General features: G+C 55.0%; 6 protein-coding genes across 6 annotated transcripts; 3 read left to right on the top strand and 3 right to left on the bottom strand.

The window, feature by feature from the left end:
- Positions 1-1,320: 1,320 nt before the first annotated feature.
- RGGB (RGG repeats nuclear RNA binding protein B) lies at positions 1,321-2,782 on the top strand (the record flags this gene model as incomplete). The annotated part of the gene is made up of 6 exons (XM_036638587.1): positions 1,321-1,338; positions 1,531-1,549; positions 1,627-1,782; positions 1,877-1,981; positions 2,065-2,122; positions 2,173-2,782. 6 exons carry the CDS (start codon positions 1,321-1,323, stop codon positions 2,780-2,782), a joined length of 966 nt encoding a protein of 321 aa, XP_036496027.1.
- Positions 2,783-7,483: 4,701 nt separating this feature from the next.
- Positions 7,484-8,335, bottom strand: CGCS363_v006739 (uncharacterized protein; the record flags this gene model as incomplete). Its single annotated transcript, XM_036638588.1, has 1 exon — positions 7,484-8,335. The coding sequence occupies one exon, from the start codon at positions 8,333-8,335 to the stop codon at positions 7,484-7,486; it is 852 nt and encodes a 283-aa protein (XP_036496028.1).
- A 1,056-nt stretch (positions 8,336-9,391) lies between these two features.
- On the top strand, positions 9,392-9,979 carry CGCS363_v006740 (uncharacterized protein; the record flags this gene model as incomplete). The annotated part of the gene is made up of 1 exon (XM_036638589.1): positions 9,392-9,979. The coding sequence occupies one exon, from the start codon at positions 9,392-9,394 to the stop codon at positions 9,977-9,979; it is 588 nt and encodes a 195-aa protein (XP_036496523.1).
- Positions 9,980-10,200: 221 nt separating this feature from the next.
- On the bottom strand, positions 10,201-12,047 carry CGCS363_v006741 (uncharacterized protein; the record flags this gene model as incomplete). The annotated part of the gene is made up of 3 exons (XM_036638590.1): positions 10,201-11,040; positions 11,088-11,607; positions 11,665-12,047. The coding sequence occupies 3 exons, from the start codon at positions 12,045-12,047 to the stop codon at positions 10,201-10,203; spliced, it is 1,743 nt and encodes a 580-aa protein (XP_036496521.1).
- A 669-nt stretch (positions 12,048-12,716) lies between these two features.
- CGCS363_v006742 (putative actin-related protein 8) lies at positions 12,717-15,079 on the bottom strand (the record flags this gene model as incomplete). Its single annotated transcript, XM_036638591.1, has 3 exons — positions 12,717-14,838; positions 14,907-14,985; positions 15,040-15,079. 3 exons carry the CDS (start codon positions 15,077-15,079, stop codon positions 12,717-12,719), a joined length of 2,241 nt encoding a protein of 746 aa, XP_036496185.1.
- A 1,714-nt stretch (positions 15,080-16,793) lies between these two features.
- CGCS363_v006743 (uncharacterized protein) lies at positions 16,794-17,585 on the top strand (the record flags this gene model as incomplete). Its single annotated transcript, XM_036638592.1, has 1 exon — positions 16,794-17,585. The coding sequence occupies one exon, from the start codon at positions 16,794-16,796 to the stop codon at positions 17,583-17,585; it is 792 nt and encodes a 263-aa protein (XP_036496733.1).
- Positions 17,586-24,351: the final 6,766 nt, after the last annotated feature.

Consider the following 24,351-nt stretch of genomic DNA (forward strand, 5'->3'; position numbering starts at 1 on the left):
CCCAACGGGTGTCATCTGCGAGATGCGTGTAAGTACCTTGTCGAACGCAGCGCCAGTTGCGGATTGAGTTTTCCCCAGCTTTGTAGCCCTGTGGAGCCTCGCGCTCAGATGACACTGGCCGCCGTCGGGTAGCCACCGAGGCTTAGCCTGCATCTTGCATCCGAAAAGCGGCATGCCTCAATCAGAGTGTGTGGTTTCAAGAGCTCCGCAGACAGAAGCACCGAGCTTCCTCGCCTGCCAGGTCCGATGCAAACGGGGCGTTGGCGATTGCGGGTGGCAGCGCTGAGCAGTAGGCAGCAGGCAGCAGGTAGCAAGCATTGCGGGCGACGACCAGGGCCCGGGACGACCGACATTCGCGGATGAGAGTTTGGCGTTGTGTGTGCTCGGTTTGGTTTCCGGATGGAGCTCCTCCTTCAGCGGCGGCGGGGAGGGGCCATTGGAAACGAGCCGAGCATGCCGCCCCTCCTTTTCGCAACCTGGATTCGAATGCGAGGGGTAGGAGCGAAGTCGGTTCTGTTGGTTGTGAAAACGACCCATCGGTTGAAGCGAGTGGCACGGGACCTTTGATGAGATTCCGGGATCGGGAGAGCAGATTGACCGAGGAAGGGAGCTGGGCTCCGACTCCGACCAAACTGAAGGTAGAGTTCACCGGCATTCGGAAAAATAGGCCAAGGTGAGGGGAACCGGTACCTAGGTAGGCTTGGTACGAAGGGAAGGGACGGGAAGGGAGGCAGGAGGGAGGGCGCGTCTAGAACCCTAAAAAATGGCCGGAAAATAGCACACAAAAATGGAGGTAAATCCTAAGCGAGAGCAGCCAGGCGATGATCTCACACACCAAAAAGACTGGCAGCGGGCGGTGGTTGTAGCGGCTGGCACACGGACGGGTACAGGGCAACAGGGCAGTCGGCACAGTGCGAGGTCTGGGGGCCAGGTGCCCCTCATCTGCGTGTCAAAGTGGTGCGTGTTGTGTGCCCTGTCCTGCGTCCAGCGGGCGGTACCGGGCTGCCATTGGTCCCCGGGCTGCCTTCTTGCCCTGCGTGCCCTGGCTACATGACCTAATTTGCTCCGTGCTTGGTCGGTTCGCAGCGCTGTGATTTGTCCCAACTTCCTCCCGGAAACCCCAGCCAGTGCCCACGGTGCCCCGTTGCGCGCAGTTTCTTCACCTCTCTCCCCATCGTCACATCACCGGCACCAATTGGTCCCATATTCCCTATCGAGCATCATCACCAGTCGCTAGGTCATGGTGTTCTAACCTGCCTCTTTACCCCAAATCACATCCTAGACTAGGTCGCTATTGTTCACCACAATCCAGGCGACAAGATGTCGGTCGCAAGCAAGGTAAGCTCGCCCTCTGGTTCTGTCCCTCCCGACCTTTTTCAATTCCTCTGTTCGTCGTCATTTTGACCTCGCCATTGTGTGCGTCGTCGTTGTTGCCGTCAATTTCCGGAATCCTGTTGTTGTCGGCGTCGGTCACAATTTTTCACCACCTCGTCGTCCATCGTCGAATCCCATACTGACAATGCTTCCCAGAACCTGTTCGAGCTCCTCGGTATGAATACCCTCGATTGCGATCCCTCCGACGAATGATCCCTCGCTGTCTGGACATGCCCTAACCCCTTATGATAGGCAACGATGCCGAGGATGACACCCCTCAGGCGCCCGTGAAGACGGTCGATAAGTCCACCATGCGTTCTACCAAGCGCAACGCCGAGCCTGAGGCCCCCTCGCGCGCCGCCGCTAACACCGGTGCTCGCCGCAACAACGCCTCTGGCAACGAGGCCGGTACGTTTGACCTCCATTGCCGTCTTTCCTCCCGAGGAGACGCAACCTCGACCCCGCTTTGTGGCTCGGTTCGCTGACCCAACTCTGTCGACAGCTTTCCGTGACCGTGGTGCCGGCAGCGACCGCAACCGTGGTAAGACCACCGAGGAGTCTGCTAGAGGCGGCTCCCGTGGCGGCTACGGTGCCCGCGTCCGTGGAGGTTCGTGCTCGCCCCGTCGTCGCCTGCCGCGAGCAATTCGCGCATGGCGGCCGAGACTCGGTCCATTGACTAACATCGAACAGGTCGCGGCGGCCGTTTCCCCCGTGAGCGCGACGACCGACACACCAAGGGCCAGGCCACGTAATTCCTCCCCGTCCCGTCATGCCAGCTTCAAAGCTAACCCACCACAGCGGCGGTTCCGACAAGCAGGCTGCCCAGTCCTGGGGTGCTACTGAGGGTGATGCCGAGCGCAAGGATGAGCAGGCCGGCGAGGCCATCGCTCAGGCCGAGGCGAAGGATGCCGAGGCCGAGGCTGCCGCCCCCGTCGAGCCCGAGGAGCCCGAGGACAAGAACATCTCCTACGCCGACTACCTCGCCCAGCAGGCCGAGAAGAAGCTCGCCCTTGACTCTGGCCTCGAGGTCCGCAAGGCCAACGAGGGCTCCAAGCTCAAGAAGGAGTGGGCCAACGTCAAGGAGGTCTCCCGCGACGAGGAGGACAACTTCATGATCGGCACCGGAGGCAAGACCAAGCGTGAGCGTGAGCGCAAGACCAAGCAGCTCCTGGATATTGACCAGCGCTACGTCGAGCCTGAGCGCCCCCGTGGCGGCCGTGGTGGTCCTCGCGGCGGTGCCCGCGGTGGTGCCCGTGGCGGCGACCGTGGCGAGCGCGGCGGCCAGCGTGGTGGTGCCCCCCGTGGTGCTCCCCGCGGCGGTGCTCCCCGTGGCGGTGCCCCCCGCGGCGGCTCTGCTGCCATCAACACCAAGGACGAGTCTGCTTTCCCCAGCCTCGGCGGCAAATAAGTTATGCCACCTAAGATCTGCCAACATACAGGCAAGAAATGTGCCTCGACACATGTTTCCGCTCTAGCCAACAACGATGGGTACGGAAGGGAAGGGCCAGTTTTCGGGGAAAATTGAAGAAGGATGGTTTTGCGTCACATGGCTTCCGAGGACTGGGCCGGCTGAATTTCTGGTCGTTGCACAATGAATGAAAGGCTTTTTTCTCATCTAGGTACTCAAGGAACGGTATCGTTCAAAAAGTCAAAAATGGTCTCTTTGCATGATTTTCACTGCTTTCCGGCCCGGTCTGCTGCAATGGTTAAGGTGTACGCGTTATGTGGTATCAGCAACGTCATAACGGGGCCTGGATTGTTAAAGGATGCTTTACCAACGCTGCTTCATGAGGACTTGCATCGTCTAAGTGTTCATCAAGTTGTAGATATAACAAGGCAACCCGCGGATGCTCTTATGCAAGACCACAGAGCACGATGAAGCTTGGTTGTGAGCATTCGATTGTCTAGTCACCAAGCCCTCCAAGGCTGCCGGGGTGCGTTGTAGGTGTTATGATCTTTCACAGCATTTCCATGACATGGCTTCTAAGCAACTACTCAAGGTATACTCGGAAGACGCCAAGGCAGGATACCAAGGGCTGGATAAGCACTCGTCAAAATAGAATGCCTAGGGTCTGAAACATACCGGCCGTGGGAGACTGATCATCGGATTACGCTTACAACTTGCTCCTGGAAGTCGATATGAGCAGGTGTCCGTGTATCGTTGAGCTGAAGGATGCCATATCATTCTAGGAGATAAAGTAAGCCGCCTGCGACAGGCACTGACACTCAAGTAGCTTCAGTAAGAGCACAATCATCGGATAAAGAGGTCCTCTGAAGAGATGAGTTCCTGTACTCTGCCAAATCCGCTGGGCTTACTTGGGTTCTCGTGGAAGTTTGAACCGTCGAAAGTGAGAAGCGCTTGGTTCAGGCTGAGTTTTCCTTTCAGCGCGAGCTTCTACAGCATGTGAACCTCCGACGAAGACCTTACCACACGCATTCATTCCCTTGATATCCTTGACTGATGCCCACTTGTATACTTGGACGGCACCGATGCAAGTTGAGTGAAAGAAGTAGACATCGCGCTTCGCGGCACAAGTGCAGGTCCTGAAGGCGATGTCCAAGATTGTTCTCGCGCTTGGCAGTGTCAGATGGTCCCAGAGGTCGGAATTGCCTAGGTTGAGGTCGACAGGATAGCGGAGGACTATTAATACGAGGCATCAGCTCGACTTTGGCCCACGGGGCTTTGCGCGGCTGATCATCACCGACACCTCGTCCATGATGGCTTCAAGTCCAATTTTTGGGCAAGGGAATGTTGATGAGATTGTGCATGTAATCAAGTCGCTGAATCTGAGTTGAGATGGTACTAGACGCCCATTAAACCCTCAATGTTAACTGTTCAAATCGTCCTCAACGCAAGGCCAATTTTCCTCGCCCAAATGCGTTATTTCCTTGTCGTTGGTGGCTCAGAAGCTGCGTTCGCCGCCATGGCGTGACTTGGATTGGATCATTGGACCTCTCCAGTTTTCTGATCATGCGTTGATTTGCATTGTTTCCGTCCCTCTTCTCTGGTCCCGGTGTATTTCTAGGGGTATATTCGGAGAGTGGAATAAGTGATGCTCATCATAGCCCGCATCACTCAGCAAACACATAGTTAGAGGTTTGTATGTGCTTATCATGAATTACGGCAGAGAGGTCTGACATGTTAGCACGGCACCGTTAGGTCATAATTGGCGGTGGGAGAACTAAGCTAGAGCGGCAGCTGTAAAGAACTTATACACAGCTCAGCTCACTAGACGGACTACAGCTTGCCCCTACCGTGAAACCCCTGGCTGAGTGGGCTATGAAATGTTTTGGAAATTCGATTGGTATATCGTGGGACCATCAACGAGGAGAAGCCTCGGCAGTGTTGAAGGTTGTTGGACCGTTCCCGGCTTTCACGATTTTGAGCTTCCAACCGCGAACGTAACTTCATCACGCCAAAAAGAGCAAAAAGTTGAACGTCGAGTAACAGTAATGATCCGATTGCCTGCGTCTCCCTTCTAGGCTTCCGCTGCTGCGACGCATCGTCCGCATCGAACCTTTCCGGCCCCACCACCGCCAAAGTCGGCGGCCGGTAGCAATGGTCCCACCTCTCCGGCATCCGGTCCGGAGGTAACCGCAATGACGGGACCAAGTCTGCGAGTACGAGGCATATCACGATTAAGGCAGGCTAAACAGATGCACGTATCAGGCTGTGTTCAGGAGTCGATGCAGATTCAAGCCACTGGCAACGTGCATACACAGTCCGGGTTGGTGTGCGTCGTAAGCGGGCCGGAAGCCAGGTAGGACAGTAGAATAACAATATACATTTTACCGGACACAAGAGTTTCAAATGAGTAAACTCGCTTTGAACTATTGGAAAGCGTTATCTGTTCGTATCGCGCTTGCCAATGGGCGTTGGTCCTGTGCATTGGGCTGTTGCAACATCAAGCAGGCTGGACTTGGCGACGGCTCATATCCGTGAGACCCTGCATTGGTCGCCTGGCAATGTCCAGAATAGCTTGAATTTAATATACTTGGGCGTTGATGTCGGAAGAAGTTCGTACAGTCTTCTTGCATGAGTCAAATCACTCCAGCAGCTTCGGCAGCATTCATCTCCCCTGACACAACGCTCGTTGGCTGCAAGTCACAACATGAACGTAGAGTCTCGTGTGCATGTATCATCAAGGCAAGTCCGACCATAATCGACTTTTGCAGAAGAAAAAAAAAGTTGTGACTGACAGACTCAATTGTCTCAGCTACCAAGTCCGTAGCGACAACATTAAAAACCACAGGAACGACATCGGAAGTCACTTCAAGTCCAAACCTACGTACGCATCACCGATGATGAAGAAGAACCCGCTCGCCAAGTGCAGCGATCGAGCCATGCCAAGTTTTCCAGCGTTCCAAAAGACGGCGCTTCGATCGCCCTCCCGCTTGCATTCACAGTGTTTGTAGTTGTGCTGTGGCGTCTAAACGGATCTCCAAGCGGGGACAGCCTCGAGAAGTTACGGGAAGACGCTATTCGATACGTAAGTCGAGCCTTCAAATGGGGGCTTTTCCTGCACACAGGATGAGCATTGTGATAAAGATTTGAAACTGTAGCTTGCGAGTACCTTCCCAATCCTGTTTGCGGGCATTACAGGCAAATTGATGTCCGAGATCGTGCGTTGGAAGCTAGAGCGGGGAGCAACCGTGGGGCTTCTCGAACAATTGAATGGTAGTCAAACAGTTGGCTCGACTGTCATGACCCTATTCAGCTTCGGCTTATTCAATCTACTAAGCATCTTATTGCTTATCACGTGGGCGTTCTCTCCTCTTGGAACCCAGGGCCTGCTGAGGATGGAATCCCGACGAAACGAGCCGCGAGTCAAGGATATAACTATCACCTACTTCGACGACGATGCCAGGAGTAGGCTCGTCAAGTGGCAGGAGCTCTTTTCAACAGGGTCATTCGGCCCTACTCCAGGTATGCGCTCTTTGACGTCTCTGTATGCGACTCTTGTCACTACGCCGGAAGCTACGAAATTCGACACCATGGACCTGTGGGGTAACGTTAGGATACCGTTCTTGAATCACACTGAGAACGAATGGAGAGACTTGCCCAGTAATTCTAGCGAGATCGAGTATTCTTCCTTGGCTGGTATCCCAATCAGCAATCTTGATAGTGGCAACACGACCTTTACCGTGGAGTCCAGCTATCTTGACCTCCGCTGCCACAATGCAACTGTTCTTACTGGTAACCAGGCACCTGAGGGCTTCTTTGCACATTTGAACCATTCAATGATGGATACGGCGGCCTCGTCTGCGGAGGATCTCAAGGACAAGATCTTCCGGATGCCAAACGGCACCTATCCTTCCCAAAGGTGTTCAACCTCCTGTCGCAGAGACTACCGCTCGTAGTCGGGGGCTCAGTCAACTACCAGGCGGACTTTTCGCTCTACTACCTCCAGGACCCGACTCTCAGGGGTATGAAATCCGACGAGAGGGCGTTTATGAAGTCCTACACCGCCGAGACACTGCAGATCCGTCTAGCTCAGCTTCTCAACACGTTCTTGGCCGTGAGCCAACTGTCTTTCGAAATCGCAGGAAGAGGGTCTGCTCAAAGGAAAGATTCGGCTAACGTGGTCTCCCGGTCGAACGAGACTGTCCAAGCTGAGTTGAGGGAGCTTGTGGTTGTGGTCCAAATATCAGATGTGTGGGCAGCCGTTTGCCTGTCGTCGGGTGTTGTTCTCCTCGCTGCGGGTGTAATGGGAGTGGTTTTCAAACATCGGGCAAGGGGGCCTGAGATCTTTGGTTACATATCAACCATATTCCGCGATTCAAAGTACTTTGATCTCCCGCCCAAGGCTGATCTTTTGGATGGAGGGGACTTGTCAAAAACGTTGAGAGAGCTCCAAATCCGATATGGCAATGTTGGGTCCAAGGACGGAGAGCCGGTGACCGGTGTTGTACCTCTGGGAGACACGGAATTGGAGCATCTCAACTAGTCGAATAACACTGGCGATAACGAGTTAGCTGGGGTTTGTCGTCGCCTCGCCCCGTCGATGCTATGCCCTCATGTCGCTACCAGGTGAACTCGATTTGGTAGGTCTTCCCAGCGCATCTCCATGGTGCTGACCTGGACAAAACCATCAACCTGAGCATCAGCTCAAAAGTCGCCAAAGTATTTGCGACGAATCTGATCCATCCTGAGCTCATGTGGCATAGGTGCCACGAACTTATCGACCTCCTGCTGCCAAAACTGATTTTGAGGGTTCACATGCCACGCAGAAGAATACTCCCAATATGAGGGCAGCCATCCCGCGGTCTCCCAGTCGATGACGCCCACCACATCGTCGCCCCGGACCAACACGTTCAGGCTGCTGAGGTCTCCATGAGCAAACACCAAGCTGTCATCCCAATGGCGGTAGAAGTCCAACAACTCATTTATATCTGCAAAGTGGCCTCCACCGTCAGCTTCCAGGGATAAAGGTTGAACGAGTTCTCCGTGGAAGTCCTTGGCTGCAGCAAACGGCCCCCAAAATTCCTTTGACGGCAACCGGCAGTCCCATATAGGCCCTCCATCGACATTAGAGACTCCCGCTCCTCCAGATGGCGATGGGATACCGCGCAACTGGCAGACGATATCCTTCAACTGGTCGAGAATCTGCTTTTTGGACGCCTCCGATCGCTGTACCCAGCCCATGCAAGCCATGTTTCCGTCGATCCTCGTCATCACGATGTAGGTTTTCCCCCGGTGAATAAACGCGCAAGAGACTCGGGGAACCGGGATCGAGGTTTGTCGGTGTATGAACTGCAGAGCGTGCGCCTCGCCCAGACTCGCGTAGGGCTTCACCTTGATGTAGAGACCAAACTTTGAAACCAGGCTTTGTGGCGATTTACAGATGTATCGGCGGAAATATCTGTTTGTTGTGATCCAGACTGTTGTGAGGATAAGCACCCTTTTGAAGGCCCCGGCGTTTAGAGACGCGCTCTGCTTCGTATCCCTAGCATTAGACATCGTCGCTGAGGATGTCTGGAATTGATCCGGATTCTCGCGAGGGGAATCTTTGGAGTCGATCAGAATTCTCTTGAGAGCTATGTCTGGAATCGATCGGCATTCTCGCGAGGGAGATGTCTGCTTTATATGGTTGTGCATTCGTTGGTGAAAACGTACTGTTCAGCCGGTGCATTCAAATGTATTTGGTTGCTGAACAAACCGAGATTACATAACAAATAAACCCCTTCTGCGTGTGATCCGTGCCTTCTGAAGTCTGCAGACCGCCTATTTTTCCTGCGCTCCAGCGACTACTTTTTCTGTGGTTGTCTTATATACTGTTTACTTTACCTTACATACTGTTAACTGTATCGTCGTCGTCGCCGCTTTCATTACTACTTCGACCATTGTCATCTATCATCGCTACCTTACCTCTCTACCTTTTCATCGTCTTCAATGGGAGTAGTCAAGTACATAGGAAATGTACCCGGTCTCAAATTTTGGGCACCTTGCGTGTATGCCAATGGGAAAGCTCTCAAGAGAAAGCGCAACATCGTCATGATTTCCTGGCTTCTGTCAGAACCAGGTTGTGATCTCATCTTGTCATCGACAATGGAGAGCACGAAACCAGCAAACAAAACTTTTGTTCATGGCCGCCGCCAAGAAAACTTTCATCTGGCCTACACCAACAGCCACGTCGAAGCTTTAGGTCTTGGCAACAAGACCGCCTGAACAATACTCAGCAACCCAGAGACCCATGGCCCCGAGGTCCCAAAACCCGACCTCTTTTTCCACTGGCCATCAAGGCATAAAGCGAGCATTTGTTTAGCGGAACAAAGGGCTAGGACAATATGGGATCCATCTCAAAGATTGCGAAACACACTCGGAGTCTCTGCAATGGGATTGTCCTCATCCTTTATCATTAGGCCCGCGAGAGGTCAGTCAGCCCCTTTCCCAGAGAAAACAGAATCAGGTGAAATTATATAAGATCGACTCCAGATTCCTGCTTCACATTCCGAATCATCAAGCGACTCCAGTCGGGAAAAGCAGTCCCAGTCACCTGTCGAGATCACCAGCAGAATGCCTCTCCGAAAACAACCTCCTGCCGGACACCCGTTGGTTCTGCAGACAGTCCCTACCAAGTGCCCCTACTGCATCGACAGCAGAGCTGCCCGGAAGCAAGACGGCTTCCGCACTCGCTTCAAGCGCCTGTTCAAGCGCAGCAGCCAGTCGGTCTGTCACGCATGTGGTCAGTCAGGACGTCAGATGCTCGAATTCCACGAGGTAAACTACACCAGCGAGAGCACCGCTGCTAACTCTACTGAAACGCAGCCTGTTGGCCCCTGGAACGAGACATTGGAAGAAGCCTGGGAGGATGATGCCCCGAGTGATTTGAACGTTGATCTCCAGGGCGTCGAGGCGCTTCCCTCTCAGCGACCCACGAGCTTGGATCCGAAGCTGGTGAATGACTGGTTTCTTGACCAGTGGAGCGTGGTGCGTAAAGACAGATTCTTCAAGCGATGGGAGCGATGGTCTTACCGGAAGCTGCGGCGATCGACTCGTAGACCCCGTCGAGCTCGATACAACCTGACTTCTACACCCCTGGAGGACATCCCCGAAGATGCTGAGCCGTTGTTGTTACCGCGTCCACGCATGCCCCTTGACTGAGTATCTGAGTTGGGGATTCCTAGGATGCTTTGAAGACAAGTTTTGTTTCATAGTTGTGGGCGGGTTGAATGTTACAAGACTGTAAGCTGAAAAAGGTGAGTAGGCAGACTGTCACGTGTAAGAGAAGATTCAACAGTAGGACCGCAGTAGGTAGTTCTGCGCTAAAGATAACCAATATCGGTGTAAGTTAAGTATATTCTCGTGTTTATTGATATGTATCATTACTGTCTGTCTCTGTAAAGACGAGCAGCATCAATGCCCAAGCTAGCAAGGAGAAGGATGGCGTTGAAGGACGCCATCATGTAGAACGGCGCACCGTTGGATACGGCATCGAACATGAAGCCGCCCAGCTTGGTGAGAAGCAAGATTGCAGCCCCGCCGAACCAGGAGTACATGCCGGCGATGGAGCCCTTGAGTCGCACTCGCGACACGGCATCCACGCTGGCATTGTGCTGTAGTAGTGGCGCAGCTTCTGTGGGCGTTTCCATAGCTTCTGCCGAGTCCTCAACTGTGTCAATCTGCTGAGACTTGGGAATATCAGCGGTCAGAACGCCGCGGCCGAGGGAGCCCAGACTGCAGACGATCGCTCCAATCTGGCTAACGCCGATGAGTATTACAATAAGGAAGACAACAGGGCTGCCACCTCGACCGTCGACGTCCTTGTATTCCGGGCTGGGTAGCTGAGGGAAGGCAATGTAACCGACGATTCCGAAAGTGGTAGCGATGATGATGGGGACATTGAAGCGGCCGCGCCTTCTGTTAAGGTAGCCGAAAACAGGGGCCGCGAAAAGACCAAGTAGCTGCGCCACGCCCGATAGGATAGATGCCAGGAGATAGGCCGCTCTGCACTCCTTCTTCAGTTCGGGGTTTGGATCATTCGGAGATCCATGGCAAAAGCCGTTGCCGATGAAGAAGGTGTTAATGTACAGAGGAAGGAAAAGGGAAATTGCAACTGTCGAGGCGCGGGCCACGAAGCCACCCAAATACCCGAGGGCAATTTGGGAATCGGTGAAGCCCAGGGTGATAGAGTCTCGGAGGAGACGGAAGTAAGGCAGAACCTTCTGTTGGTTGTTAGGTGTGGTCCCAGATTTGGAGCAAGTTGACTTACCGGCCGGTGTGGGTGGTCTGATCCATCTTCGTTGGAATCATCCTCAGAGCTCGTGTTCGCTTTGAGTCCCAACAAGACGTTCCAACCCTTGCCTTCCTCGCCCTTCAGGTTTCTCAGCCCAAAGAAGACAAAGATGGCGACTACGAATGCGACAATTCCCACGACGTAAAAGCTCTCTTCGACAGCCTTGCCCGGGGTTACGCCGTCAACTTCGCCGAAACGAGCGGGAAGCGGCAGGAACAGGGAGAGCGCAACCAGCGCGCCGCATCCCGTGAACAGTCCGACGTAGCCCGCGAGAGCCGACGGTTTGCCAGCTTTCGCCTCATCCAAATCGTTCCCTGTCGCGGCTTGTCCGTTTCCTCCGATGCGGTACCGCGCTGGGGTGATGGTCATGTCGGACTCGAGGGACATGGCGATGCTGTGTCGGGGGTTGTTGACCGGCTTCGCGACATTCGCGGAGCCGTCAGACTTGTCGTTATCATCTGTCAGAGACGGCAAAATCGCTGTAACCATAGTCGCCCTGAAAAGCTCCGTCAGTCCATCATCCCAACCTTTGACCTCGGTTGAAGCTACTTACGCGGCAGTCGCGCCGAGAGCGAAGAAGATGCGCGCCAGAAGCAGCTGCGGATAGATGTTGCGCGCCTGGACGAACAGCATCAAGGCCGCGCCGATGATCGCATACCCGATTACAGCCACCCATCTTACACCGAGCCGATCCGAGACGAGGCCCCAAACCGGACATGCGACGAGTGCGACAAGCTCATCGACGAAGCCGAGGGTACCGACGATGTCGCCCACGCCGTCCTTGACGCCAATTAAGTCGGTAATGACAAACGATATGCTGCTGTTGAGGAAAACGAGAAAGGAAATGGAGAAGAGAGAGATTCCGAGGAGGTACGTCACTGCTTGCAGTGTAGTAGTCGCCTCGGAGAAGGGCAAGTAACGGGACAAGACGGCCATGGTGAAAGTCGCTGAAAGTGGTGTTGTGCTGAGCAATTGAGGGTGTTCTCCTTTTTGCCGCAGACCACCGTCCGGTCCGAAGCTTACATCTCGCGGTGGGCGGTGCGAGATGGCGAGGAAAGGGTTGGGGAGAAGGTTGTTTTTGTTTGTTGTTGATCACAAGGGAGAGAGTGAGTTAGCAGAGAAGGTGGGTGGGTAGCTGCGCTTGCGGGTGCGGGACAGGTGAGCATCATACACCTAAGGTCCCTGCTTCCCGGGCGAGCCGCCTTACATAAGCCCGCACATGGAACTCTCACCGTACCCATCTTATTACGCACTCGACCGGACACCCGCTGGAGCTCGGAGTCCTGAATCGCCGACAGCGGCTACGGCACTTAGACATCGCTAGCATGCTGACTGATGGTATAGTGCGACAACGGACTTTTGTGTTTTGACGTCTGACCCGTTTCTTGCGATAGCCGGGCATTGTATCTGATTTGCCTGGCTACAGAACTTACCCCAAGCTGTGGCTCCCGTATAATTCATTACTACGCCCAACGCCTACGGTGCAGGCAATCTTCGACACCTTGCCTCCTAAAATGCCAGTAATGGACTAAACCTGCTGGATCCCTGACTCCGTTGCTGTTCCAAACCGTTCCTTTTATCACGGCGCATCCGTCCTTAACCCATCTACCAAGCCCAGAGCACCTTGTGATGTAGCACACGAGCTCCAAGTCGCTCAAACTCGAACGGAGTGACCCAAGAATCGTTGGCGGGGAGCTTGGCAAAGACACTGGCCCCCTTCCAAGTGACAACCTGCTCATCCATGTCTCTGGCACTCCTGCTGACGAGGATGCGGTCGAAAAGGTCAGGCCTTCGTGCCTTGAGCTTTTCCTCCAGGACTACGGTGAACTGTGGCGTTTTGGAACCTCCGCCGATGACCATGATACTGCCAAGGTAGTCTCGCAGTTTCTTGTCGTCACCCTTCGCGGCATTGTTAATGCTCGTGAGAATGGCAATGTCAAGCGGCGCATGTGGCAGAACAGCATCGCGTTCAACGGCCTGCGCCTTCGCGCTGCGCGCCGCTGAATCAACAAACATGCCGGCCGGTGGTTGCGGCGGCACAGTACCATTCGGCCCTGGGGTACCGCCGTTCCGTACAGGCGGAGCAGGACTGCCTCCGTTGGCACCCTCTTTGTTGGCTCCGAAAATGAACGGTGCTGATACAGGGGTGCTGATTCCTTCCGGGGCGGGCGACGGGGCATTAGAGCCTGACGGCGTGCCGTTGATGCCATTGTCGCGCTTGAGGAAGTCGAACGGCTGCAGCTTCTCCTTGACAGGCGTGGAAACATCGGGTTGGGACTGAGTGAAGCCGTTTGTTGGCGCTGCGTTCAACGATGGCTTGACATGAGCGAGGATCGCAAATTGTGCCGCAGACGTTGGGTCATCCGGAATATCAACGTCATAAGCGTTGTAGGACCTATCAATGAGCTTGCGCCTGCTCCTCAGCTTCGTGCTGTTGTCGAAGATGGATGGGTCGTAGAAGCCCATGGGGGCGAGAATGACTTCGTCGTATGTCTTGAATTGGTATTTGTGCGTGGGCTGATTCGGGGCTCGCAAGTGGAACTGGTATAGTTGAACCGAGATGTCTGCTTGCGACATGGTGCAGTGCTTAATCTTAAGCTCTTCGGCCAACTGGAAGTCATATCTTCTTCGCAAGTTGATATCCTGGTAAGGGAAGTTGTCGTACAGAAGCATCTTGACGAATGTCTCCGTTACGTCCCAACCGCCGTATTTCATGTTGATGCGGGAGTCTTCCACGCAAAGACCGTCTTCGACACACGTAATTGAGGTCTTTTGGGCTCCAACGTCGACGACACAGGCCTGTGTATATCCGGCGCCAAAGGTAGCGGCCATACTCTCCTGGATGAAGCAGATGCGGTTGAACTCGAACCAGGTCATGCAAGACCTGAGCACCTGCTCGACATACTTCTTGTCGTAGAGGTCAGGTATAACAAAAACGCAGCTGTACTGTCTCCACGTGCTGTTCTTGGTGAGTCCAAGTTCCTGTCTGATAGCCTTGTCTAGCAGAGTCTCGAAATCGTCGAACAGATGTTCCGCGTTAGTGTAGTCGTCTTCGTTGAGAACTCCGTGTTGTAATGGCCACCACAGCTTGAACTTCGGCTGAGAGTCGTCTGGAACTCTCTGCGCCTGATTTCCGATGAAGCAGGAGGCAGAAGACTTGGGGTCTTCCAAGTCGTTGACATCGGTCCAGTCGATTTGCAAGGGGTCGTTATGTGTTTGGATAATTTCAGGCTCGGTACGGCGATTGTAGTTCAACACCAACTCCTTTGAGTTTGGCAAAACCTTGCGCTTGTTTGCGCGCATGTCGAGTTTGAGATCGTTGCTCATCTTCGCGTACTTCTTGGACCACTCTTCCCCGTATTGTTGGTCTTGTGTCTTCGCTTCGAACTGTCGTCGGGGAAGCGCCTCGTGCATCTCAGCCTCGGTTTGAGGAAACTTGGTCGCAAGTGTCATCGGGATCGATTTGGGAAGAGCATCGCTGGCGAAACCAATGCGGAGGTTCTGGCTTCCGGGATGGATGACGATGACCTTAGAGGGATCCAAGCCTACGGCAGCATCGCCGGGCGCCTCCTCAGGTTGAAGCTCGGGAATGACGAGGGGTACCTCAGCGCGACCGCTTTGAGCAAGAGCGCGGTCTCTATCCTTCGCTGCCTGCACGATTCTATCGCGAGTGGCATCGCCCTGGAGTCGCAGAGCAAGAATCTGATCATCGCGCTTCATATAATCCCTGCCGTTCAAGTATGTATCAGCATCGATGCGCCTGGCGCTGGAATCGTGGTTCAGGAATGAACGTACGTGTAATAGTTCTTCTGGTTGATGGGCGTGACATCTGGCCAGCTTGTCTGCTTCATGCCATTGTCGGTTCTCTCCAGGCCTGCGCGTTGCGGTCAGCTTCGATGCTTCGAACAGACGGATCGAGGCTACTCACCCTCCCGAAGGAGAACCCTCTCACTGACTTTCCCTACCATATTTTGATGTTTCACCTAACGTCTGGAACCAGATAGGGAATTGGCGCTGCTGACATGAACTCCAATTGGGGGAACAGTTCCAAATCGCCAGCCTCAAGGATTCGCGACTCTCAGCCTGCCGCAGCTACCAACCATCGTGCTCTGGAGAGCCAGCCCGCTGGCCTGTGCTTAAGGAGCTAGATCAAACTGGGTATAGCGTATCTCTGTCTCGGACAAATGTTTACCCTGGTCCGCTCCTCCTGGATGACTTACATAATCATCAGACGAACGAGTCGGGACCGAGTAAGGCTTTTGAGTCTCCGAATCTACCATGAGTATACGGCTGCTCTTCCTCAGACAATACCCGCCAGTCTTCCGCACAGATCTTTGTCAAACCCACAGGAATGAGGCATCAACACATTGCATTGCGTGCCTCCACATTCAGTCAACTCTACGGCAGAAGCGGAGCTCTTGGCACGGCTCGCGAAATTCACAGTGGCGGCGACTCGAATGGCTACGGCTTCACGACTACCAGCGAGTGATCCTTGTGGTGTCGCTGCATGGCGTGCACAGCTGGACACAGTTGAGATCAAGACGAGAATGACACGATTCCGCTCCTTCCCTACCTCAGTTGGGTAGGGAAAGAAGCTTAGTTTTTGGCGACTCAACGCGGTCCAAGCACCTCCCGGGAGAAGGCCGTCTTGCGGCTTCAGTTGGGCAGCAAACCATTGGTCATGAGCTTCACTTCTGGCCACCTGGTTCGGCCTTGGATGCGTATCTGGCCTGCCCGCTCCATGCTTTACAGCTTAAGTTGACTGTTGCTTGTTTGCATTGAGCAGCGACCGAGTGGATGAACTTGACACAACAGCTCCCGCCGAATCAAAGTGCAAACGAGAAACCTCGTGGCCAGCATGTCCCGGGAACTCTCGGTGGGAGCTCCGTCCACCTCCAAGTTTGCCAGCGCGCAAGTGCACCAGGCCGGTCTGTTGAGGTGAGTGATTTTGAGGAAGATAGAGACACCTCACATCCAACATTTCCATTTCCCGTCTTGGGCATGATGGCCTTGTCAAGGTGACAATCAGCAGCTGCCTTTCTGGTACTCTAGCGCCTGAAGTCTGCGGGCCTCTGTTTATGCCGCTGTCTCTTTTGTTGTTGGTTGTTGTCTGTCATCGTCGTTGCCGTCGTTCAGCGCCCCATGCTCCCCGAAGCAACTTCCTTCTCCGGACATGACAACAAGCCAACGTTCCCGAGGCAGGAACAGGTCACGGCCCCGACCCCGAGGCAGGTACCGCCCAGGACTCCAGGACTCCAGGAGCTTGCGTGCCACCGAGGTAAGGTACGAAGCAAGCCGCAGGTGCTGCCCGGGTGCCTTGCAGCTCAGGTCTGCTGCTGCCTTCACCGGCGGCAGTTGGGGGAAGAGGGTGGCCGCTCGGGTCAGGTGACAACGCCCCAACCACCAGAGCAATGACGTCGTCACGTAAGGTTTCGCCTGCCACAGAGGAAACCACACAGCGTGCCACGTCTGCTTCATGACTCCGAGCCGATTTCAGAGACGCATTGTGCAAGGACGGTCATGATCTCGCTGAAGCCAGCAACTTAAACCCTCCTTGACACTCTCACGCGCCATTCTGTGTCTTCACGCTGCAGTACCTCCCTTGCCCGCACTCACGCCCAAGACCAACCCCACAGCTTCGTTCCTCTCACACCTTGGCCAAGAGGTCAACCATCACCAACTATGCCTCCCATCCAAATCCACAGCGAAAGCCCAATCAACGCCTCCAAGGCTTCGGGACCGACTCCGCAGACCGAGGCGGCACAGGCCAACAACGCCAGCGCCGACAACGCCAACGGCATCTCCAATAACGCTGCTGGACTATCCCAAGGTCAAGTCGGCGCAACCCCATCATCCACCCGCCAGCAGCCATACCCGCCGGCACAGCCTGGTGCCGCCCCATCTCTCCCTGTTCAGACAGCGTCGGCGCAAGCATATCCCATCCCGCGGCCAACTCCAACTACCACCACGGATGATGTCAACCATCCGCCGCCGCCCCAGCCAGGTGCAGTTCCTGTCCCCGTGGCAGCCAACAAGTCGACCCTGCCTCCGCCTCCGAAGGCGGGCGAGGCCTACCAACCTCCAGCCCCGACGCCCGCAACTCAGGCCACCGTTCCTTACCCTCCTCAGATGGCCATTCCTCCTCCAACCATGTCTGCCCAGCGAGGGTCTTCCACGTCTACCACCGCTGCTAATGGACCTCAGATGACTGGTCCGCAACCCATCCCGCTAGGAGTCGATCCTGCTTCTAGCCTTGAACACCCGCCAGGATACCAGCAAAACGTTGGTGCGTCTGAATTCTCCAGCCACCAGCGAGCTGCTCACAATGCCGCGGTAGCATCGGCGGCGGAGAGAGGTTCCCTCGCCCAGTCGGACGAAGGTGTCTGGGACACGGCAAAGAAGTGGGCTGCTGCTGCTGGCGGTTCACTGGCCGCAGCGGAGCAAGAGGTTTGGCGAAGAATCAATAAAGACTAGAACAGCACTTACGGGCTGAATGTTAATCAATGCCTCTTTGTCAAATAAGAGGATGTCGCTTTCTCGGTCTGACAGTCGCCATGTTGTGAAACTGACCAAGAATCGCTTTCAAGGCTAGCAATCGGCCACTGCCACCGCACTTCAATCTGCTCGCCCAGGTATAGCTGGCGGTATCTTGTCAGTCGCCAACATCAAGCATCAGATGCCTAGCCATGTGGCCCTCATCCCTAGTCACGAACGCTCCAGGTTGATCCATCATAGGCTCTCGCATCAACTTTAGCGCCTCATCGCTCGCTCACCTTCGCTACGAAGTCTTTCTAAACCCACTTTGAGGTGGTTCTACCGAAGTTCCTTTTTACCCTCAAACCCCGATACCAGCCTAGGTCACGATCTGGCGAGAGCGCGTCCAAGAGCGAAAAGCCGCGTAAACTATAGCATCCGCGGCAGGCTATTTGCGGCTCCTATTCCTTGCGTCAAGTTACACTAATACGATGCGCAGCCAGGGGAAACTTCTAATCCTGTCGAGCCAGTCATTTCCCACCGTCCCGTGAGGGCGTCGGCCTGGCTCGGACTATGGTAAACATCAAACACATCAGTTGATAAAACGTCTACTAACATAGCGCACCACAGAGTTCATCGCTACCCTGTTTGGCCCCTTTCTCCTGGCGGCTGTCGATGGGATCTTGTCAGCCTCCCTCCCCCATTGATCCGCCTGATGTAGGCTGCCCACTATCGAGCCGACTCGACTAGCAATCGATGGCGGGGAAGGGTCGCGTCATCATTGGTCTGTGATCTCCATAAGAGCCGATTTATAGACAGCGGCCACGGCTGGAGAGTTGGCGTAATTTCCCAAAACGTCCGAGGTTGTCATGCAAGCAACACGGCCAGTCCCTGTCAGCGGCCAGCCCGCCAGACCCACAGAACAACTCATCGAAGGCTCGGTAGAAGCTAACCAGCGGAGACCGCAAGCTGAGGGAGGCCACCGGCGCGAGACGTGGTATTCTCGCACAGACGAAGAGGTCAAGGCAAGACCTGCCGAGCAGCTTTCCCACCTACGAATCTGATCTATCGAGAGGATTGTGTCGTCAAACTTATCTCGTGGCGTGTGACGGCGTCTAGACGGAAGTCCGCGACCGATATCCTGAGTAGGAAAGCAACGCTAAGTTTCACTAACGCTGGACAACACACAGAGCCCTATGAGAGAGTTTTTGACGGATTGAAGATGTGCGTGGTTAGCGCCACCTCAGTTCTCGCAGTGGCTTGTTTGTCGCCAACGGATAGGCTCAACAAGCTTTAACAACATACGGATTGTTCCTGTTGGTGACGATGGAGGACGGGAACCACTTTACGCGTGTACATTCCGTGGGATAGCGGCCCCCGAGGCGTGAAGCCGCGCCCGCTATCCAGGATGTGATGGCGGGAGCCGACGAACCTCATAGGCTAGTGACTTCTGGCATTTGTCAAGGTGCCCATGTCCGCCAGAGCTATAGCGGATTTGTATTATATGCCAAACGACACTCCACCAACGACCCAGGCACACAAATGGAAGCCAGAGCCTGGAGGCATTAACATGACGCGTGTTATTGCCGCCAAGTGGCTGGTCGGTCGCTGAATGATTGGGCTTTTTCTGGCAGTTTTCTCTGTTTTTAGGAGAGGAAGTTGCTTTTTCCCGATGGGTTGATGATGTCGACTTTCAGCCAGTTTTCAGCTTTCGAATGTGGCTCCGGACAACTAGCCCACATGGGCCCATCGTGGCACAATTCTGGATCAGTACAGAGTAGACGAGGGGGCGAATCACATTGTGCGGAAGACGAGGTGGCCGCGGCTCGCCTCAGGCGCGTCAAGGGACGGGAACGCGGGGCTTCGGCGAAGGAGGAGGAGGGGGAGGGGGAGGGGTAACCAGTCGCGAGGCCGGATTCGTTGGATCGTCACCACGAGTGAACCCTCCTGGCGCAAGAGCCAAACCGGACCAGCTGGCCTCCACGGAAGAGGAAGGTTAAGGTTGCGACGACAACGAGGTGGTGAATAAGCAGCCGGAGGACACACGATCTAGAGGACAGCTGGCTTCTTGGTTAGAGAATCCGGTTTGATGTCGACCTTGGGGTGCCGTCTGGAACTGGCCAGTTGCGGACCAGTCTCACGTCTCATACAAGAGCCCCAAACGCCAGAAGGTGTGCGGGGTAGTATTTGATTTACTCACGCCGCAGACCGATCTTGATTTGAATTGGGGCCAAGGACTTGAGTTTTTCTGGCAGCATCTGCGAAGGCGGATAAGATGGAGATGAACGCACACAGGCTCACGACGGCAAGATTGGACCAGACCAACTGACGGCTTAGAGGGTGTTTGGATAGCAGCTCTGGCATGGCGGCCACTGCGAGACTCGATATGCGAGCGAGACCGAAGATATTGTTAGCCCATACGCAGTTGAGGCTGGCAGCTGCAGGCTAGACAGGCGCAAGGCCTTCTGGGCCTACATGTAGACAGGTGGGACTGAGTGATGAGGTGAAGCTTAGGCTACCACATGCATTGCGGGAGTCTAGGAGGTGAACTGACTGTCACTGAGCCGATTTCTGGCTCACTCATGAGTTATTGGGTGGCCAGAAGATGACTGAGAATGACAGGCAAAAACACACACATCCCATAAAGTACTTCACCCGGTATGGCACCAGGCAGACAACAGAGGGCGACAGCGCACCGGAGCGATTAGTTGGACGGCAGAAGGAAAGAATAGCGCGCGGGATGAGTGAGTGACGGCGACGGCAAAGACTCGGCGGACTAGGGTCAACGGTCAACCCGGTCGAAGGGTTGAAGCGAGACAAGGGTGTGTTGTTCTGCGACAGATCTGAGACAGCCCGAGCCCCTGCAAGCCCCCTGGCACTGCCCCCGCGTCTACGATGGACTTGCAGACCTGCAGTAGGCTGGACCCAAATCCAGCGAGTCACGGCGCGAGTCAGCGGGTACAGGACAGGACTCGACACGCTGTACAGGACCAGGGAGAAAGAGGAAAAGAAAAAAAAAGTAGGGAAAGGTTCCACTATCAGGGCCTAGGAAAGTCTTTCGTACGGGTCGGCCACAGGCTCCATTGTCTCTGCCACGACTGGTTCATGGCCATGGTCGTGTGAAGAACAGCACTGTGGAAGAAGTGGAATCAGGACCGCGGCGACGCCTGGACCTGCCCGAGTCGACTGGAGTCGACAAGACTCAGTGGACTGGACTACTTTGCAGTAGGCCGGGTGGAAAGGATGGACGAGGAGGAGATGCCAAGGGTCCGAAGACGAGGCGAGCAAGCCTCGGATGAGGCACGTCAAGATCATCAACATAGTTGGGACTTATGCAAAAGATGAGAGCAGCGATTCGGGAGTGGCATCGAGGAACTGCACGAGATCGATTGACTTGTCCAATGCAGGTGTGCAGTGTAGGCAGAGTCGATGACAGAGTCAAGGCACACACAAGACAAGACGCATGGCAAGCCGAAGTCGAGCGACGAGGTGCAGTCGCGATGACTGAGGCCGTGTTGGTCACTGTCGGTAGGTGTCAGATGGAGGAGGTACATGAGGTACAAGGCGACTTGGGGTATGACTACAGCGGCGGCACACCCTGGAAGGTCAGACAGGAGACGCCAACACGACGGACTGCAAGGCACGCACAACGCAACCCACACCACTCGCGCGGCGATGCCACCACTACGGCGTACCTGGCGAGGTACAGCCAGGTACTTCTCGCAGTAAGGCACGTTAGGTGGTGCAAAGAACATGGACTGCGTAGCATCTGCAGGAACCTTGGTCTGGCATGGCACCAAGACACGACAGACGGTGCATCCAACGACACCCACCCACCCACACACCCGCGACTCCCTGATCTGCCCCCTGCAGATGCTTACCTCAGCGACAAATCAGAATGCGCCGCCAGCCAGCTCAAAGTCAACTTCAAACGTGCCTGCTCCGTGCCACGAGCACCACCATCTCCCGCCCACCAACGACGTCGACCGCGGCCGGCCCCATCATTGCGCGCCATATACCCTCCATCACTATGATATTTGACCATTTTTTTTTTTTATTCTCTGGCGTTCGGCCTCTGGCTCAGACGATACGATGCACCATCAGCGATCAAAGTACTCCCATAGCGGTTGGGGTTGGTTCTGGTTCTGGTTCTGGGTCTGGTTCAGGTGCTGCTCCTGAAGTCGCGCCCTCCCTCCCATCATGTCCCCGCCGTCTCTCATCTCCCGTCCATCGCTTCCGTCTCCCGTCACCACCTCTCATCTGGAAAGCCTGCATGGTCTGGTCTCTCCTCTCCGCCATCGCACGGTTTTCTGCGCACCGTCGTGTCGGCTTGCTGGAGACACGATGCCTGTCGCGTGGACACTTGGGCATCCTGCCAGTCGTTCTCGGCTCGTGCTGCTTCTGCTGCTGGCTGGCTAAACTAACCTCAGCACATTGCTCACCGGAACCCATCTTTTCACACCATGTCCGGTCAGCATCGAACCCACTCATTATCCCGGCCAGACAGGGCAAAAGATTCCAATTCTTCGATGCATCGCTTCAGGTTCCCAACAGGTCCCCAATCGACTGGCCTGGAAACTGGAGCTGGAGCTGGACCTGGAACTACTTCGTCTGACCCCCTCATCCACATGGTCCCGAGGCTCTAGCCTCTGTCGCTAGCCTCTCCCTCCTCTCGGCAACACTCCGCCCATGATTCCCCTGCAGCTCCGGAACGATGCCAGACGACCCAGAGTTGATGGGCCTGGAGAGACGAACAGACTGTCGTCCACTCACATTCATTCACAGCAGACCCTTCCTCGCTCACCTTCGTTCACACTCACACAATTTCTCCGATCTCCAGCTGTGCTCGCTCCTGTCCTGCACTTGCTTCTTTCTGCATACTGCGGCCACCTAGCCTACCTCACATTAAGCTACGCCAAGCTACCTGACCTCGAGCTAATCACCTGTCAAGTTCAAGCAACAAGCAAACAGACTTCAGCTCCCCATCAGCTGCCGCTGCCAATCCGCATCTGTTATCTGATTACTGACATACGGTGCATCGACACCAACCTAAGCCGCCTAGCTACATGGACGCACATCTGTGCTGCTTTATGCCTGTTCTTCCGGTGCTCGTTATTGGCACAACGGCCGAACAGGAAAAAGAAGCCCGAGGGCGGATCTGCTGGAAAGGATAGGATTCCAGGTTCATCATGTGGGGAACCAGGGATCTGACAAAACAGGCACAGGAGACATCCCTGCTCCGCTGTCGCTGCCAAAACAAGAGCCCGACGTCAGGATTCTCTTGCCAAACACTCTCGTTCGTGATCTTCGTACCCGAAGCCTGATTGGCCCTGGGGACTCGTGGGTACGCCGTACCTTAACACTCGACTCAAAAAATCTCGACGTCTCTACCTCCCCAGGGACGGTGCCATGTACCTTGACGCAGCACCTGCATCCACACCAGCTGCTACACAGACATTGCCCGAGGCCCCTCCCCATGGCCCCCATGCCCCATTGGCCTGGGACGGGTACTGGGCCTGCGGCGGATTTACCTTGCAGACGTGCCGTTCTCGGCCTACTGACACTCCAGACAAGTCGTATCGTATCATTTCGATACTTGACTGAGGTTCGTCCGTGAACCCTGGCTCTTGCTTGGTTTCCGCCGCGAAAGAGTTGGAACGCAAAACCTGTCCGCACGAAGAGACGAGAGGGAAGGGGGAAACAATAGCACACGACCAGACCAGCAACAACAACAACAAAACACCCCCCCATCACGACACGCCAGGCCAGTCGCCTTGGTTTCGGCTCCGGCGCCCACTTCGATACCCATTTCCCAGCGCTCTCGCTTTCTAACCACAGTCGCAGTTGCCGGCCGTCGGCCGCAGGTGACTAACCATGACCCGTCCCCGATGCCTCACTTCTACCTCCCCGATGGGCCCCAAGTCACCCTTCGCTGGCCTTCCGCTCTGGAGCCATGTCGCCACATGTGGGCGTATGGGATGAGACAAGCCACCTCCTCGGGAACTATTTCCTTCGGATCGCTAGGGTCCTCGCCAAATCTCAGCCCTGATGGCCCTGGTCGGAGACCACCGAAAAGGCCCTTACATAGCACAGCAATCATCATACGTCAAGTGCGGCTATCGACGATACAGGGCGATAGAGTGGGTGTGGCTCGTCCGTCCAAGTATGGTCCTGTATTTCGTCACTTCGAATTTCTTTGCTACAAACCCACACCTGCACCGCCGCTGCCATAGTAGACTGCTCAGAAAAAAAAATATGGCGAGTGAACGGGGACGGGGAGGGGGGCTAAAAGGTCTAGAAGGGGGAGGGTGTTTCTGACAAGGTATGCCAGGTGTATCCGTATGGAAAAGAAGTGTGGATGGATGAGCTCCAGAACCAAGTGACTTTCTCAGGTGCAAGTTGCACTCCGTTCGGAAAGGTACTCCCTCTTTTTGCCTTCTGCCCTTTTCCCTCCATCCCATCCTTTTCTTGTCTCTGACTGGTTGAGCGGTTAATCTTTTCATGGGTTGTCGTTGCTCTCAAGTCTCCCAGTCTTGCACTCCCCTACCCCCTCCTTCTATGGGCTCTCAGTCCCTCGGACTCCCCACACCACCATCAGCCCTTCCTCCTCTCAGTCCCTCTTACCATGATACTCTCTGGTCTATCCGGACTCTCTCTCGCTTTCTCTCGCTCAAGTGACAATTACCCATCACGCCAATTGACGGCCCCGAGTTCGTGCCATGTACTGCCCTACCTCTCAATCTACCTGGCCTTAGTTTATGAACAC

The sequence above is a fragment of the Colletotrichum siamense genome, assembly GCF_013390195.1.
Source record: "Colletotrichum siamense strain Cg363 chromosome Unknown KSG_Cg363_contig04, whole genome shotgun sequence".
Classification (NCBI taxonomy): domain Eukaryota; kingdom Fungi; phylum Ascomycota; class Sordariomycetes; order Glomerellales; family Glomerellaceae; genus Colletotrichum; species Colletotrichum siamense.